The sequence below is a fragment of the Anabrus simplex genome, chromosome X, assembly GCF_040414725.1.
Source record: "Anabrus simplex isolate iqAnaSimp1 chromosome X, ASM4041472v1, whole genome shotgun sequence".
NCBI lineage: Eukaryota > Metazoa > Arthropoda > Insecta > Orthoptera > Tettigoniidae > Anabrus > Anabrus simplex.
Genome location: NC_090279.1, coordinates 116,469,921 through 116,489,052, shown reverse-complemented (window position 1 = coordinate 116,489,052; position 19,132 = coordinate 116,469,921). Strand labels below are relative to the sequence as shown.

At 38.1% G+C, this 19,132-nt stretch overlaps 1 protein-coding gene across 11 annotated transcripts in view; it reads right to left on the bottom strand.

Annotated features, from left to right (window-relative positions):
- Window positions 1–19,132, bottom strand: part of LOC137503388 (pyruvate dehydrogenase E1 component subunit alpha, mitochondrial-like) — a 128,178-nt gene that overhangs the window by 64,845 nt on the left and 44,201 nt on the right. For 9 of the 11 annotated variants that reach the window (XM_068231011.1, XM_068231018.1, XM_068231019.1 and 6 more), the window contains one exon: window positions 1,086–1,154. In XM_068231011.1, the coding sequence (XP_068087112.1) occupies window positions 1,086–1,154 (69 nt within the window). Of the gene's footprint in view, window positions 1–1,085; window positions 1,155–1,301; window positions 1,539–16,427; window positions 16,449–19,132 lie in introns of those variants that run through there. The other 2 variants (XM_068231014.1, XM_068231013.1) reach the window with 2 other exon arrangements.

The window sequence follows — 19,132 nt, the reverse complement described above, 5'->3', positions numbered from 1 at the left end:
TTCCATCATCCGAATAAAATAAGTTAAGAGGACTGTTCAAGTCTGCGATGACAGGCTGGAGTGCAAGACTAAAAAGTAATGGTCCTGTTGGATCACCTTTCTGTACCCCAGACTGTGACGAAATAATATGAGACTCGAAATACAGGTTAGAAGGGTATCTATACGCTTGCCACAGGAAAGCATAAAGTTCAGGAATTCTATCTTGTACTGCATGTAACACAGAATCTCTATCAGTGATGTTAAATGCATTTCTGAAGTCAATTTTTACTAAGATTTTATTCGATGTAGGAAAGTTTGTGTAGAATGGATAATGGTTTCACATCCCTTTGGAATACCAAAGCCAAGGTGGTGAGGATAGAGATACTGGCTGATGGTCCCTTTTACTGCCATGCAAGATAATTTAGCATCCAGCCTTCTAAAGGTGCTCCCAATTGCAATAGGTCGAACGCCTCCGTCAGGTTTCTGAAGAGCAATTAATACGGCCCCATAAAAGTTTGGGCACAATTCAGAACTGAGTTGCCCTCTTAAAATGAAATTGCATAATTTTGTGATGGATTGGAGAAGTCTTCTCCCGGCATCTCCAGCTGATTTAGAGGTAAGATCTTTGAGATGTTGAGGACGGATACCATCAATTCCCAAAGCAGAACCGTTACGGAAAGTCTTTATTCCTTCAAGCACCAATTCTGGTGTCACGCTGAGATAATTATCACTAAGATCAGGGGGATCGGGAAACGACAATAAACAGAGGGTGTTTATCTACCAAGGATTTGAAGGTGGTACGGGTGCGTTCTGCTATCCCACTTTCTGATGAAAGAATCCTAACCGCTCCTCGAATATCCCCATCTGCTAAGGTACTTTGTTTTCTAGTTTGGTTTACTGTACACTGATAACTATTAAAGTCATTTTCTTCTATGGTCACTCAGATCAGATGTCTTAAAACTACAGATCTGTTTCTATAACGCAGTCTCTAAAAACTGTAATAGTAGCTAGTGAGCTGTAAAACCAACCTTATTATTATTAGACCGACAAGACAGATAGTGTGTGGATTACAGATTTGAATATTAAAACATCTTAGTATCACTTACCGTTACTTTAATTCTAGTTTCAAAATTACCCTTATGTCTCTTGTAGACTGAAAACACTTCCAGTACACGCTGAAAGAATACAAAAGAGAAATCACAGAACCATCAGAATAAGTAGTTATATAAATAGATCATACAAAATTGTTATTTTCCTTATTATTTTTAGTCAACAACTATTAAAAATGCTTTTGATCCCAAACAACTTTTCTGACCTCCCACCTTAGATTTTGGACATCCTCTGCAAACTGAGGGGAACATATTTAACCTCACTAAGAAGGTAGAAAGAACAGTCCATTACTGTAACATGTTGATATCTTTGCATATTTTCCCACATTCTCAACTAATTTGAAGAGAAAATGTATTTTCTAAAATTTCATCACATTATAAAGTTGATTTCCCTTTTAAATGACCCAATATTTTTGAGTGAATTTCATGCTTTATATACTGGATAACATTTCTGAAACAAATGATGTACAGAGTCAATGACTTTAAAAAGTACAGATAAACTCACAGAAACAAGTGAATGAGTATTTGAGGAAACTGATCTCAGGAGATGGAAGAAGGCAACTGAGGTACCAGAGAAAGAGAAAACAATAAATCAATCATTTGATAAGACGATCAGTATAATACATTAATTGTGGAGGGGAGGGGGATATTTAGCAAATCACCAGTATTTCAGGCAAGTCTGTGCTGTAAGACTGACAAGATGAAGGCAAAATATCATTTCACATAATTCTAGCTTAATTCTTGCAATTAATAGATATATTCCAGCCATTTCATAGAATACACTATGTTCAAGCAAAATTTCTTCATCATTTTCCATTTTTACTTCCATTTTTACTTGTATCCTGGTTTTGATTATATACTGTATATCAAGACTTACCATCTCTGCCTAGCTCTCCACCATTATCCTCTTAAATGTTTTCCTCCCCCTGTAGGTTGGGGTGGAAGGGCAAAATACATCCACAATATCCCCTGCCGGTCGTAAGAGGTGACTAAAAGGGGCAACAAGGGCTCTTACTTATGTCAGGCTACTCATATCCGACGTCCTGCGGTCGACTCTTGTTCTTTTCTGACCCCAACGGAATTAGGTATCCAATTGTCAAGTGAAAAGTTTCACCTATTCAACACTTTTTTAATGTCATATTGGTACCTACACTTATGTAATTATTATGTAAACTGATGAATTTTATTTTAATTTGATATCCATGTTGACAAAATATTCAATTGTCAAGTGCAACGCTTTTTTACATCATACATTTAATTACATAAGTATTAGGTACCGAGGCATAGGGAGTCTTTCATTGTTATGCCCTTCATGGCCCTCATCTTTCTTTGGCCGATACCTTAATTTTGCAAAGTGGTGGACCCCTTCCATTTTTTCCCTCTGATTAGTGTTAGTAGAAGATGGTTGCCCAGTTTTATTTCCTCTTAAAAACAGTAAACACCACCACAACCACCAGCCTCTCATGCAATGAGGACCTCTCCATTCAAGCCTTTTGTACACTGTTTGCCTCGTTACAACAGATATTCCTATGGATGCTGCAAGGTTCAATGCCAACTGCCATGCAGTATGACAAAGTATTATGGAAGTACCTTCTTACCCTTAAAGAAAACGTTAGGCCCACAGAGAAGTATGTCAAAATGTGTGCAACAGATCTTTGTCCCTTTATGGTTGTTTTGGGCACAGGGTTCCAGGTTCTATGTTAAGAACTTAATGTTGGTGCAAACTATGGATGAATAAAATTTACCTATTTTTTCCCCCTTCCCCTACAACCATTTCATTAAATATTGAAGTGCAAGCCACTGAGGTACGAGCTAAAATGTTGTCTGAAATTGTTCTGTAGAGAATGGTGTTTGTGCATGCATGTGGATCCGCCTACCAAGGAAACAAAGTCTTCTTTTTCTTCGGAAAACTATATTCAATTATTTATTTATTTATTAAAATATTACCTTTCTGGTGATGATCCTCTTTCATGGTGGAGAAATAACAGCAAATACTATCCAAGACATCTCTATTCCAACCTCCAATGTGGCAAGTGAAAGATATTTCAGTACAGGTGGTAACCAAATTAGTGACAGAAGGAGCTTGCTTAGCCCAGATAAAGTAAATGACACACTCTTGTGGTTGCCGTACGTCCCGGTTTAGAAGCTCTGTCCCAGTGTCCCACCCGGTTCACAGTTTTGTCCCCAATTTTATGGAAACTGCTGTTCGAAAATAATTCGCACTGTTTCATTCTTTGTAAATTATCTTCTGGCGTTGACGTATTTTCATAACATGTTCACCTTTAACACTGGCTATATGACTATGTGTTGTTCCATGTGCACTACTAATGATCAAGAAGGCATATTCATTATTCAGCTGATGGTAAACATAACAAATTGTAGTGGGAGATCTCAATTTACCAAATGTCAATTGGGCAGGTAATGTGAATGACAGGAAGCATGACCAACACAATGGCAAATAAGTTAACATGGGAAGGACAGCTGATTCAGAAAGTGATGGAACCAAGTAGAGGGAAGAATATTCTGGATGTGATACTGGTAAAACCAGATGAGCTCTAGAAACTGAAGTAATAGATGGTATTAGCAATCATGAAGCTGATTTTGTCGTAGTTAAAAATAAATTAATACTAAAAGTAGGACTATTAGGCAGTACCATAATTATGGCTATAAAAGAGGCATGAGGCAGTTTTAAAAAAGTAACTATGATTGGTGGAAAATGGTAAATAAAGATGTAAACAGACTCTGGGATGGGTTTAAAGCAAATGTGAAAACAGGTTTATACCTTTAAAGGTTGTAAGGAATGGTAAAGACCCACTATAACAGAGACTAAAAAGGAGGTGCAGACTGGTAAGAAATAGAGTTAGAAATGGCTGTGGATGTAAGGAGAAAGTGAGGGAACTTACTAGGAAATTGAATCTAGCAAAGAAGTCAGCTAAGGATAACATGATGGCAAGCATAATTGGCAGTCATACAAATTTTAGTGAAAAATGAAAGGGTATGTATAGGTACTTTAAGGCAGAAACAGGTTTCAAAAAGGACATTCCAGGAATCATTAATGAACAAGGGGAGTGTGTATGCGAGGATCTTCAAAAGGCAGAAGTATTCAGTCAGCAATATGTAAAGATTGTTGGTTACAAGGATTATGTCCAGTTAGAGAAGGTGACTAATATTAAAGAAGTATTATAATTTACCTATGATAATGACATTTACAATAAGATATGAAAGTTGAAAACTAGAAAAGCGGCTGGAATTGATAAGATTTCTGGGGATATACTAAAGACAATGGGCTGGAATATATTACCATATCTGAAGCACTTATTTGATTATTATTTGCATGAAGGAGCCATACCAAATTAATGGAAAGTTGCTATAGTAGCCCCTGTGTATAAACATAGCTAGACATAAAGCTAAAAATTACAGGCCAGTCAGTTTGACATACATTGCATGTAAGCTTTGGGAAAGCATTCTTTCTGATTATATTAGACATGTTTGCAAAATTAATTACTGGTTGAATAGAAGGCAGTTTGAGTTTAGGAAAGGTTATTCCACTGAAGCTCAAGTTGTAGGATTCTAGCAGGATCTAGTAGATATCTTGGATTCAGGAGGTCAAATGGATTGTAACGTGATTGACCTGTCTAAGGCATTTGATAGGGTGGATCATGGGAGATTACTTGCAAAAATGAGTGCAAATGGACTAGACAAAAGAGCGACTGAATGGGTGGCTGTATATCTAGAAAACAGATCTCAGAGAATTAGAGTAGGCATCTGACCCTGTAATGATTAAGAGGGGAATTCCTCAGGGCAGTATTATTGGACTTTTATGTTTTCTTATATATATATCAATGATATGTGTAAAGCTAGGGGCTTTTCGTCGCACCGCCACAGATAGGTCTTATGGCGACAATGGGATAGGAAAGGCCTAGGAGTTGGAAGGAAGCGGCCGTGGCCTTAATTAATTTGCCTGGTGTGAAAATGGGAAACCACGGAAAACCATCTTCAGGGCTGCCGATAGTGGGATTCGAACCTACTATCTCCCGGATGCAAGCTCACAGCCGTGCGCCTCTACACGCACGGCCAACTCGCCCGGTGATATGTGTAAAGAAGTGGAATCAGAGATAAGGCTTTTCTCAGATTATGTTATTCTGTATAGAGCAATAAATAAGTTACAAGATTGTGAGCAACTGCAAAATGACCTCTATAGTGTTATGAGATGGACAGTACGCAATGGTATGATGATAAACAGGATTAAAAGTCAGATTGTGAGTTTCACAAATAAGAAAAGTCCTCTCAGTTTAAATTACTGCATTGATGGAATGAAAGTTTCTTATGGGAATTATTGTAAGTACGTAGGTGTCTATATAAGGAAAGATCTCCATTGAGGTAATCACATAAATGTATTGTTCTCTCTGTTGTTTGGTGAATGTTGTCTTTCTCTTGTGCTAGTGTTCCTACTTTCTTTCCAAAATGCTGAAACAGAGTTGTAAGTTTATGGATGAGCTTTGGAAGGAATATCTGTTTTTGAAAACACATATTTCGGAGGAACAAAAAGAAGAGGTGGAAAAAAATATGTACTATCAGCTGAATAATGAATTTGACAGAGAACTTTTGGGTATTGGCTCTGCTGCCCATATAGTGCACAACTGTCTTCAAACAACAGTGGATGTTCTTCCTATAGATATTGACGTTTTTGCAGTAAAAATTTAACTTCAGTTTGACCTGCAGGGAATTTTATGAGAAAATCAAAACAAACACAAATATTCTTAAGACAGTTTATTCCATTTAGAAATATACCTGATCCTGTAAGAAGAGTGAGACTACCCCTACTAAACTTAGTTAAAAATTCGAAACTGATGGTAATCACAGAAACGATCTTACGAGGTTAAGACGGTGAAGTGATAATTAATGGGGAAGTTGAAAAATCAGCTGTTGCTGCATGTTTTATTTCTGGACCATTTTCTAAAGCCAGAACTTAATTAAACATCTAACTAGGCCTTCGGAATGTGAATCGGGGAAAAAGTCTACGTCAAGCAAAGTAAACAAATTCTCATTAGTTTTAAAATACCTGAGATCCATGACTTGGTTATCTTCAGAAAACTGGTAGGTGATAATCTTTGAGTTAGAGTGTTTATTTAAAATTAAATATTTCAACTTAGGATAATGTAATGATGGTGATTCATAAAATTTGTCCTTACGTTTGAGAATTCAAAGTGTCCCAATTAGATGAAAACAAAATATGGTAACCCTATTGATACATTATGTACTATAACAAACAAAACAATAGTGGTGAATGTTTGGGACAATGTGAAAGACAATACAAGTTGATGTTCTGTTTCTACTAACATGATAAGTTAATCTCACAGCGTTTATATTAAGTAAAGTTTGCAATTGAATTACTTCTAAGTGTAAAGCCTAAAGCATATTTTCTTGTTTCTTCGTTGTAACTTCAATGACACTGACAATAAATGCATCAGTGGCCATACCTCAGACTACATGCTGCTCGCCAACTCGCTCAAACTGCTGACTGTATGAGGATTGAATACATTAATAGTAAGTGTGAGCGAATAGAGTGGTCTGCCAGCTTCTGATTGCCATGTCTATCATAGCAACTACCAAATCAGGTGGGTGAGAAAAAAAAAAGTTCTGTCATCAGATACGGGAACAGCAAAGCAACTCCATGTATGAAGTAGCAACCGACAGTGCCCACCCACGTTGCACAACTGTCACACCGTATTCATTCTGTACTAGTGTGGTTGTTCTACAGATTTATCACCTGCAAAGAGTGAGAAAGAACCAAGAAATCACCATGAAATGTTGACTGAAAGGGCTGAAGAAGATTTTGGGCAGCCAAGCAAGTTCAGTAATTGAAAATGTATTGCAATACATGCAGAAGTAGGCTGACCAAAATATTTCACAGATTGTGAACTTTATGTCTCCCATGGGAAAATGTATGAATAGGAGAAAAGAATTATACTGTCTTCAGTTGCCTGAGTGCATTATAACTGCATACTTCATTTCTATCAATCTAGTTCTTTTGGACTTAGCACCATTCTACTTCTTTCCAGGACCCGTTTTCTTCTGTCTTTTTCTTGGTCAGCCTTTTGGTCTCTTGCCTTGCACACACTTCTTGGGCCATTCTCTCGCTACTCTGCTTCAGTCCTCTCTCTTAGTCTAGCTACAATTTCACAGAGAAGTTGTTTTACTTGGATTTCTTGACAGGTCTTATCATTACTTGTTTTCTTGAGCACTGACCTCAGAAACTTCATTTTTGAAGCTTAATGATAGTTAAGGCATCAAGTCTGTATGGTCTGACACCGTGGTTAGCTGGTTCAAGTCCCATTGGTCAAAAACATTTTCAACATCAGAATGTAGGCCAGCAGGGTAGGGAAGGTGGTGGCATACAATTTCTAATCACTAGATTGCATACCAAAAACCTGGATTAAATTCAAAACTTCCACAGTGCTCATATGGAGTGAGGGCACGTAATGCCACTGATGGAAATTCATCCATTGGATGGAGACGTTAAGCATTTTTTTTTTTCAGTTTGCTTTACATCGCACCGACACAGATGGGTCTTATGACAACAATTGGATAAGAAAGGGCTAGGAGTGGGAAGGAAGCGACCATGGCCTTAATTAAGGTACAGCCCCAGCATTTGCCTGGTGTGAAAATGGGAAACCACGGAAAACCCTCTTCAGGGCTGCCGACAGTGGGATTCGACCTCATTACCTCCCAGATGCAAGATGATAGCTACATGAGCCAAACCGCACAGTTACTTGCTCAATGCGACGTTAAGCCTTGAACAGACCCATTGGTGCTATTTGACAGGAGTACGCTATGTGCAAGCATTGGATTTCACCCTCTCCTTTCCTATTATCCTATACGTCACTAGTTTCATCTCATCTGTCAGGAAAGGCATCCAGTTGTAAAAGCTCACCGCGAAGATTCATCTCGCCTCATAACTGACCCTGCAAAGAAATGGGACATGGGTTGAACACATACAGAGCCTGTTATTTCTCCTGTTAATGGTGCACGTTACAAGTTACTAGTCGGCCAGCAGGTGCGCCCAGCTTATCTGCCTCCCATTGACTCATCACTTCCCATTACATAGCGCAGTGACAGCAGGGAATGCCCACACTTGGCAGTTCAGGTCCGTGCTTAGAACGTGTATTAAGTGTTGATCTGTGCTAGGTGTTACTTTGGGGTATAATTCTCATGTGTACTCGGTACAGGAAAGGGCATTTATTTACGATAATTATGTGAAAACAGAATCTTGCATGGAAGTCGTTAGGTGATTTGTAACACAATTTCCAGGTTTACGCCCTTAAGAGATAAGAATTTCATAGTGTTCCGTATTGAAGTGAGTTCACTATTAAGTTGAAAGAAGATATATGATGGTACAAACTTTCAATTCTATTAAAATAAGAAATGTAAGTTTTACATTCCTACTTAATTATAATTGGTACCAGTTTCGACCACTATTCTTGGTCATCATCAGCCGATCACAAATAAGTATAAAAGACAATGCACAGGTAAATAAAATGTGAAGTTTAAATAATTCTGTCAGTTGCTGTTTTTGAAGCACTAAAACACTTTAGGGAGCACTGTGTGTTAAATTTAAGCCAATCACAAACAAGTATAAGAGACAGTGCACATGCACCCTATCAAATACTTTAGACAGGTCAATCGCAATACAGTCCATTTGACCTCCTGATATCTGCTATATCTTGCTGGAATCCTACAAGTTGAGCTTCAGTGGAATAACCTTTCCTAAACCCAAACTGCCTTCTATGGAACCAGTTATTAATTTTGCAAGCATGTCTAATATATGTAATCAGAAAGAATGCCTTCCCAAAGCTTATATGCAACACATGTCAAACTGGCGTGTAATTTTCAGCTTTATATCTGTCACCCTTTCCTTTATACACAGGGGCTACTATAGCAACTCTCCATTAATTTGGTATAGATCCTTCAACTCTCCATTAATTTGGTATAGATCCTTCATATATTATATACATACATTATCATTATAGACTGTTATGCCTTTCAGTGTTCAGTCTGCAAGCCTCTGAGAATTTACTAAACGTCGCCACAATCCTCTATATGAAACTAGTGCTGTGGCCTAATTTAGTTCTATACCTCTTATCTTTAAATCATTAGAAACTGAGTCTAACCCTCGTCATCTTGGTCTACCTCTACTTCTCTTACACTCCATAATGGAGTCCATTATTCTCCTAGGTAACCTATCCTCCTCCATTCGCCTCACATGACCCCACCACCGAAGCCGGTTTATGCGTACAGCTTCATCCATTAAGTTCATTCCTAAATTAGCATTTATCTCCTTATTCTGAGTACCCTCATTGTTCTCATCTATTTGTACCAGCAATCATTCTCGCTACTTTCATGTCTGCTCCTTCTAACTTATGAATAAGATATCCTGAGTCCACCCAGCTTTCGCTCCCGTAAAGCAAAGTTGGTCTGAAAACAGACCGATGTAAAGACAGTTTCGTCTGGGAGCTGACTTCCTTCTTACAGAATATTGTACTGCTGATCGCAATTGCGAGCTCACTGCATTAGCTTTACGACACCTTGATTCAACCTCACTTACTATAATACCATCCTGGGAGAAAACACAACCTAAATACTTCAAATTGTCCACCTGTTCTACCTTTATATCACTAATCTGACATTCAATTCTGTTGAATTTCTTACCTACTGACGTCAATTTAGTCTTCATACCATACTCATTGCACCTATTTTCAAGTTCCAAGATATTACATTGCAGCCTTTCGAGACAATCTGCCATTAAGGCCAAGTTGTCAGCATAGGCCAAACTGCTTACTACATTTCCACCTAACTGAATCCCTCCCTGCCATTTTATACCTTTCAGCAGATGATCCATGTAAACTACGAACAGCAAAGGTGAAAAATTACAGCCTTGTCTAACCCCTGTACATACCCTGAACCAAGAAATTCTACCATCAATTTTCACTGAAGCCCAATTCTCAACATAAATGCCTTTGATTGATTTTAATAATCTAACTTTAATTCCATAGTCCCCCAATGTATGGTGAATATCTTTTCCCTTGGTACCCTGTCATATGCTTTCTCTAGATCTACGAAACATAAACACAACTGCCTATTCCTCTCGTAGCATTTTTCAATTACCTGGCCCATACTGAAAATCTGATCCTGATCTCTGTGGGCTAAAACCATACTGGTTTTCATCCAACTTCCTCTCAACAACTGATCACACTCTCCCTTCCAAGATGCCAGTGAATACTTTGCCTGGTATACTAATCAATGAGATACCTCGATAGTTGTTGCAATCCTTCCTGTTCCCTTGCTTATGGATAGGTGCAATTACTGCTTTTGTCCAATCTGAAGGTACCTTACCAACACTCCATGCTAATCTTACTACTCTATGAAGCCATTTCATCGCTGCCTTCCCACTATACTTCACCATTTCAGGTCTAATTTCATCTATCCCTGCTGCTTTATGACAATGGAGTTTATTTACCATCCTTTCCACTTCCTCAAGCGTAATTTCACCAACATCACTTTCCTCCTCCCCATGCGGTTGGCTGTTCGCAACACCACCAGGAAGATTTCCTTTTACATTGAGAAGATGTTCAAAATATTCCCTCCACCTCTCCAGTGTTTCCCTGGGATCTATTATGAGTTTACCTGAATTACTCAAAACACTGTTCATTTCCTTTTTCCCTCGCTTCCTAAGATTCTTTATTACTGTCCAGAAAGGTTTACCTGCTGCTTGACCTAGCCTTTCTAGGTTATTACCAAAATCTTCCCATGACTCCTTTTTGGATTCAACAACTACTTGTTTCACTCTGTTTCTTTTATCTACGTACCCTGTCTGCCTCGGCCCTTGTTTGGAGCCATTTCTGATAAGCCTTCTTTTTACGTTTACAAGCTGCTCTCACTTCATCATTCCACCAAAATGTTTGCCTTTTCCCATCTTTACACAGAGTTGTTCCTAGGTATTCCTTTACTATTTCTACTACAGCATCCCTGTATGCCACCCATTCACTTTCTATATCCTGAACCTGCTTACTGTCTACTGTTTGAAACTTCTCACTAATCATATCCATGTACTTCTGTCTAATTTCCTCGTCCTGGAGATTTTCTACCCTTATTCGTTTGCAGACAGATTTCACTTTCTCTACCCTAGGCCTAGAGATACTTAGTTCACTACAGATCAGATAGTGGTCTGTATCATCGAAATATCCCCAGAAAACTCGTACATTCCTAACAGATTTCCTGAATTCGAAGTCGGTTAAGATATAGTCTATTATGGATCTGCTACCCCTAGCCTCCCATGTGTAGCGGTGAATAGCCTTATGCTTGAAAAATGTATTTGTAACTGCAAAACCCCTACTAGCACTGAAGTCCAGCAAACGCTTCCCGTTCCCATTGGCTTCCATGTCTTCCCCACATTTACCAATCACCCTTTCGTATCCTTCAATTCTATTTCCAACTCTCGCATTGAAATTGCCCATTAGCACTATTCTATCGCTGCTGTTGACCCTGACCACGATGTCACTCATTGCTTCATAAAACTTTGTCAACTTCATCCTAATCTGCACCCTCACATGGTGAATACACCGAGACAATTCTCGTCCTAATTCCTCCAACTGTCAAATCTACCCACATCATTCGCTCATTTACGTGCCTAACAGAAACTATGTTGCGTGCAATGGTATTCCTGATAAACAACCCTACCCCATACTCTGCCCTTCTTTTGTATCTTATTGTAAATGTCATTGTTATCATATGTAAATTTTAATACTTCTATAGCATCAGTCACCTCCTCTATCTGGACATTATCCTTGTAATCAACAATCTTTACATACTGCTGACTGAATACCTTTTAAAGATCCTTACATACACACTCACCTTGATCATTAATTATTCCTGGAATGTCCTTCTTGGAACCTGTTTCTGCCTTAAAGTATCTATACATACCCTTCCATTTGTCACTAAACTTTGTATGACTGCCAATTATGCTTGCCACCATGTTATCCTTAGCTGCCTTCTTTGCTAGATTCAATTTCCTAGTAAGTTCCTTCAATTTCTCCTTACTTCCACAGCCATTTCTAACTCTTATTTTTTCCAATCTGCACCTCCTTCTCAGTCTCTTTATTTCTCTACTAGCTGATGTACCCGTGCTTAACAATGGGATTCTCAGAAAGACTGACTTTGTGGTTTTCCTAACTGAAGTCAACATAGGTCACTACAAAAACGTCAGTAGGAATGTAGCGATTAAAAGCATTGTTATATAAAACTGCACATTTTCTCACTTTTAACGAACAGTAGGCTACTACGGTGTCGATCTACAGTAACAGTCCAAAGTTCCAGAGCTGGAAATGACCAGGCCGCAGACAGCCATGAACATTCCTCTGCCATTATTCCATTAAATATGCACACTTCTCATTCAAATCAGTTCCCAAGAGTAGGGATTGAACAGCTCGAATGCTATGATGAACCAGTGTGTTACGTACCAGAAGTATCAAAAAATTTATGAACCAGAGGAATGGCATGCTAAAGAAGAAAGTTATCTAACTCTCCCAGCTACTTGCTGCCACTATTCAGGCAGGCTGTTACACTTGATATGACCGGGTGAGTTGGCCATGTAGTTAGAGGCGCACAGCAGTGAGTTTGCATCCGAGAGATAGTGGATTCGAATCCCACTGTCGGCAGCCCTGAAGATGGTATTCCGTGGTTTTCCGTTTTCACACCAGGCAAATGCTGGAACTGTACCTTAATTAAGGCTAAGGCCGCTTCCTTCACACTCCTAGCCCTTTCCTATCCCATCGTCACCATAAGACCTATCTGTTTCGGTGTGACATAGAGCAAATTTAAAAAAATTACTCGGTACGCAGCAATAAACCTATCTATCGGAGATGAGAGGCAACAGAAGACAAAATGCACATCACAACAAACAATTGTCTACGTAATGTTACTGTTGACCAATTTTATGAGCTTCCTATATTGTAGCCCTTCACATTTAGTTTTCTTTCGACTCTGCGATATTAGGGTGTCTTATATAAAATTATTTATAGCGTAGACTGTAGTTCCTTATTCTCCAACTTAACATCCTAATTTTCATTAAATTCTGTTTACCTATTTTCTCGTGACTCGCCGCTGATACGACTTGGAATCAAAAATCTGAATTCATGAATATCTGTGATCATAGCTAGCAGGGTAACAATGTATAAGACATAAATGATCAGAAATTTAATACTATGTAACTTTAGTCATGTAGTATTTATCGATACAACCACTAATAACATAAATATCTGAGAAACTACCATTTCACTCAGTGTGAATAAATTATTTATGGCCTACATTATAGTGACTAATAAGAGGACCTCTAATTATATAAATATTTGAGAATAAAATTTTAGGCCTTCCCCCTAAACTACAATTTTTCTCAGCGTGAGTACAATTATTTACAGCCTAGACTGTAGCAACTTATTCCCCGACTTTGCCTACCGATTTTCATTAACATACGACCACTAATAACATAAATATTCGAGAATTAAATATTAGGCCCTCCCCTAAACTACCATTTCACTCAGCGAGAATGCAATTACTTATGGCTTATATTTTAGCGACTTATTCTCTGACTTTGCATACCAATTTTCGTTACGATACGACCACTAATAACGTAAATATTTGAGAAACAAATGTTAGGCCTTCCCCTAAATTACCATTTTATTCAGCGTGAGTAAAATTATTTATCGCCTAGATTGTAGCGACTTATTCCACGCTTTTGTATACTGATTTTCATTAAATTCTCTCCAGCCATTTTCATGTGATGCGTGCACATACAGAAAGAAATTACGGAAAATTAAAAAGGGATATCCTTGTTACTGTGGACACGACTCATACAGAAATACCATCCTTTTTAAATTCTGAGCAATCAATCAATACTGATCTGCATTTAGGGCAGTCGCGCAGGTGGCAGATTCCCTATCTGTTGCTTTCCTAGCCTTTTCCGAAATGATTTCAAAGAAACTGGAAATTTATTGAACATCTCCCTTGGTAAATTATTCCAATCCCTAACTCCCCTTCCTATAAATGAATATTTGCCCCAGTTTGTCCTCTTGAATTCCAACTTTATCTTCATATTGTGATCTTTCCTACTTTTATAAACGCCATTCAAACCTATTCGTCTACTAATGTCATTCCACGCCATCTCTCCGCTGACAGCTCGGAACATACCACTTAGTCGAGCAGCTCTTCTTCTTTCTCTCAATTTTTCCCAACCCAAACATTGCAACATTTTTGTAACGCTACTCTTTTGTCGGAAATCACCCAGAACAAATCGAGCTGCTTTTCTTTGGATTTTTTCCAGTTCTTGAATCAGGTAATCCTGGTGAGGGTCCCATACACTGGAACCATACTCTAGTTGGGGTCTTACCAGAGACTTATATGCACTCTCCTTTACATCCTTACTACAAAGGGAATAGGATTGGACGTAAGGGTTACACGTTGGATAAAAGCATTTCTAAATTCAAGGGTTCAGAAAGTCAAAGTAGGAAATAATGTATCTCAGGAAGAGAAAGTTTGGAAGGGAATTGCACAGGGTAGTATAATCGGTCCGTTAATTTTCTTAATATACGCAAATGATTTAGGGAACAATATAACATCAAAAATAAGATTGTATGCAGATGACATAATTGTTTATAGAGAAATAAACAACATTGAGGATTGTTCAGAATTACAAAGGGACCTTGAAAGTATCCAACAATGGGTTGAAGAAAATAATATGAAGGTTAATGGAGGCAAATCAACTGTTACAACTTTTACAAACAGGAGCTTTAAAACTGAATTTGAATATACTTTGGATGAGGTAGTTATCCCAAAAGATGGCAAGTGCAAATACTTAGGTGTGAGATTTGAAAGTAATTTGCACTGGAAGGGTCATATTGATGACATTGTTGGGAAAGCATACAGATCATTACATGTCATAATGAGGCTACTTAAAGGATGCAACAAAGAATTAAAAGAAAAAAGTTACTTGAGTATGGTTCGTCCATTATTGGAATATGCAAACAGTGTTTGGGATCCTCACCAAGAATACCTAATAAAAGAAATAGATAGTGTGCAGAGGAAAGCAGCAAGATTTGTAACAGGGGATTTCAGGAGAAAGAGTAGTGTATCAGAAATGTTAAAGGAACTTGGGTGGGAAACTTTAAGTAAGAGAACGGAGAAAACTAGACTTACAGGATTATATAGAGCCTATACAGGAGAAGAAGCATGGGGAGATATCCGTGAGAGGCTTCAGTTGGAAAATAATTATATCGGCAGGACTGACCACAAATATAAAATTAGAAGGAATTTTAGCAGAAGCGATTGGGGTAAATTTTCATTCATTGGGAAGGGTGTGAAGGAGTGGAACAGTTTACCAGGGGTAGTGTTTGATCCTTTTCCAAAATCTGTACAGATATTCAAGAAGAGAATAAACAGCAACAGAGAAAATAAATGAAATGTTAGAGGGCATTCGACCAGTGCAGGTTATTGTATATAAAAAAAATGTGTGTGAATAAATTAATTCCATCCCCTGGTCTAAGGAGTTTGGACAGCCAAAGTAGGGGACTGCCTGTAGGGGTGAAGTACAATGGGGACTTCGAGGGCCCTGGGACCGCTACGGTAGCTGTGAAGGCCCTTCAGGAACTCTGAAAAGTGGTGGCAAAAGGGGCTCTGGTTAAAACGCAGCAGGTCGTTATGCTACTTAGGATCCAGAACGGGTAAAAAAAAAAGGTAAATAAATAAATGCAATGTAAATATTAATGTTATACCAGTTGTATAGTATCATTTGAAGTAATTCCACATACTGTATATCAGTTGACTATATTTGTAAGTAGGACAGGATATATTATAAGTAGAATTTTGTAAACAATATAAATTTATTAAGGATGAGCTGTGTGTTTAATAGAAAACATTGTTAGCGTAAATTGTATAATATTGTATTATAGGAAAAATTTTCTTCTCTTGTTAATTTAATATTTAGTGCTTGACAATAATGTATTTTAGTGTACCATTTGCCACCGAGGTAGACACCTCATTTGCAAATAAAGAGATTTTGATTTGATTTGATAAACACCCTCATAACCATGTGCAGAGATCGGTACCCTTTATTTACAATCCCATTTATGTGATTACCCCAGTGAAGATCTTTCCTTATATTAACACCTAGATACTTACAATGATCCCCAAAAGGAACTTTCACCCCATCAACGCAGTAATTAAAACTGAGAGGACTTTTCCTATTTGTGAAACTCACAACCTGACTTTTAGCCCCGTTTATCAACATACCATTGCCTGCTGTCCATCTCACAACATTTTCGAGGTCACGTTGCAGTTGCTCACAATCTTGTAACTTATTTATCACTCTATAGAGAATAACATCATCCGCAAAAAGCCTTACCTCCGAGCAACGTACAGACAAAACTCTTATATATATATATAGATTACAATAAGGTGGGTCTTTACCATTCCTTACCACCTTTAAAAGTACAAACCTGTTTTCACATTCCCCAACAATTGCTTTAAACCCATCCCAGAGTCTGTTTACATTTTTATTTACTGTTTTCCACTGATCATAATTACTTTTTAAAAACTGCCTCATGCCTCCTTTATCAGTCATATGGTACTGCCCAACAGTCCTACTTTTAAGACGTTCCTTTCTATCACATTTATTTTTAACTCTGATAAAAACAGCTGGGGGCCTATTCCATGAACGAACTTTGCAACTTTTCACTTTTCAGTTCAGATTTTGTTCCACCATCACTTTTCAGATTTAACTTGCAAAGTGAAAAGTGAAAAGTTAGGAATCTTTTCACTTTTCAAGCCTGTTATGTTCCTCCATTGGTACAGAAATGCAAAGTGCAAAGAAATGAAGTGAAAAGTTTTCATAAATCTTGCAAAGAGATGATTCCCTTTTCATATGTTAATTAACAAGTATGTACACTAGTTTCTCGGCGTAGAATTTGGTTTAGTGATATAAACGCGTTACGACGTGAGCTTTTATTAGCATCAAGTGAGGGCAGTGATGAAGAATACAATAAGAGAACGTACAAAGACGAGATTAATTTTCATAACCTCACTTCGACGGACTTTCGCGAGTGATTTCGTATTACCCCAACACAGGCTCATTATATTCTTGAAATGATCGGACATTTATTGAAACATGTAACAAAAATAAGTCAATCCCTTTCCGGAAAAGAACAAATTCTTATATGGTTACATTGGTTAGTAAATGGTGCCCAGCTGCACGGTGTAACACCAATGCATGTGACATCAAAACAATTATTTGCGAACTGTTACCAAAGTCGTAGATGTTATAGTAAATGTAATATTTCCTAACAGTACGTTGGCCTGATGATCCACTCAATATAGCGACGGCATTTCTAATGAAGGGTGAATTTCCTTCTGTGTGTGAATGTGTTGACGGCAGCCTACTCTCGTTAATATTGATGTGTCATAATTTGAGAGGTTATCTTCAAAGTTGTCGAAAAAGTATGTCACGTTTCTCCTTGACAACTTCCAGCACAGCCAGCTACTTGTAATAACCTTTTTACCCATGATAAAAACGTAAACTGTACGACAATTATACCGTCAAATTCGCCGCGAAAAGTAAAGCATAAAATCGTAGAGTATTATAGGCCTATACAGTTTGCTCATGGAATAAACTCGATCGTATCACTCATTCGCAAAGACTTTTCACTTTGCGAAAAAATTGAAAAGTACAACCTACACCATGGTGGAACAGAAAGACTTTGCACTTTGCAAAATTTGAAAAGTGAAAAGTGCAAAGTTGAAAAGTTGCAAAGTTCGTTCGTGGAACAGGCCCGGTTTTACCAGCAACGCGTCCAGGATATTTTTTCCTCAGTTGGTGCCATCACTTTCTGAATCAGCTGTCCTTCCCATATTAGCTTATTTGCCATTTGTTGGTCATGCTTCCTGTCATGCGTGTTTCGTTCCCAATTGACATTTGGTAAATTCAGATCTCCTGCTACAATCACATTCCTTTCCATGTCGTTTCCCACATAGCTGATTATTTTATCAAATAATTCTGAATCCGTGTCAACGCTACCCTTTTCCGGTCTGTACACTCCAGAGACATTAAGTTGTCTATTATCTTTAGAAATGAGCCTTACACCTAGAATTTCATGTTTGTCATCTTTAACTTTTTTCGTAGCTTACAAATTCTTTCACCAGAATGAATACTCCCCCTCCCACCATTCCTATCCTATCTCTATGATACACACTCCAGTTGCGTGAGAAAATTTCTGCATCCATTATATCATTTCTCAGCCATGATTCAACTCCTATTACAATATCTTGTAAGTATACAGTATATCTATTAAATTACTTAATTCTATTCCTTTCTTTACAATACTTCTACAGTTCAACATTAACATTTTTATGCCATCCCTACTTGATTTCCAGATCCCTGTACCCTTATCACCACTCCCTAAATGTACCTCCTTCTTCTTCTTGTTTCCGAATTTGGCCGCCTATGGACCGCATTGAACTTAAGGCTTTCTCTTCTTCTTCTTCTCCTCCTCCTCCCAGAACCTCTTCATTCTTTCACTTCTGATCTTCCTTTCTTTCTCAGATATGACCAGTTTGGGTCTACATTTTGGTGGTTTCTTCTGGAATGTTTTGATGCTGTCCACTCGACTTCTAAATTCTTTTCTGTTGTGAACCATATCCATACCTCTTCCACCCACTTTGTCGAAGCTTTTAGTCCAGTGAATCCCACTATTGGCAGCCCTGAAGATGGTTTTCCGTGGTTTCCCATTTTCACACCAGGCAAATGCTGGGGCTGTGCCTTAATTAAGGCCACGGCTGCTTCCTTCCAACTCCTAGGCCTTTCCTATCCCGTCGTCGCCATAAGACCTATCTGTCTCGGTGCGACGTAAAGCCCCTAGCAAAAAAAAAAAGTCCAGTGATGTACTTGAATATTTTCTTAGTTAGCCGTTTCTCATCCATTCTTTCTAGATGCCCATAGAATT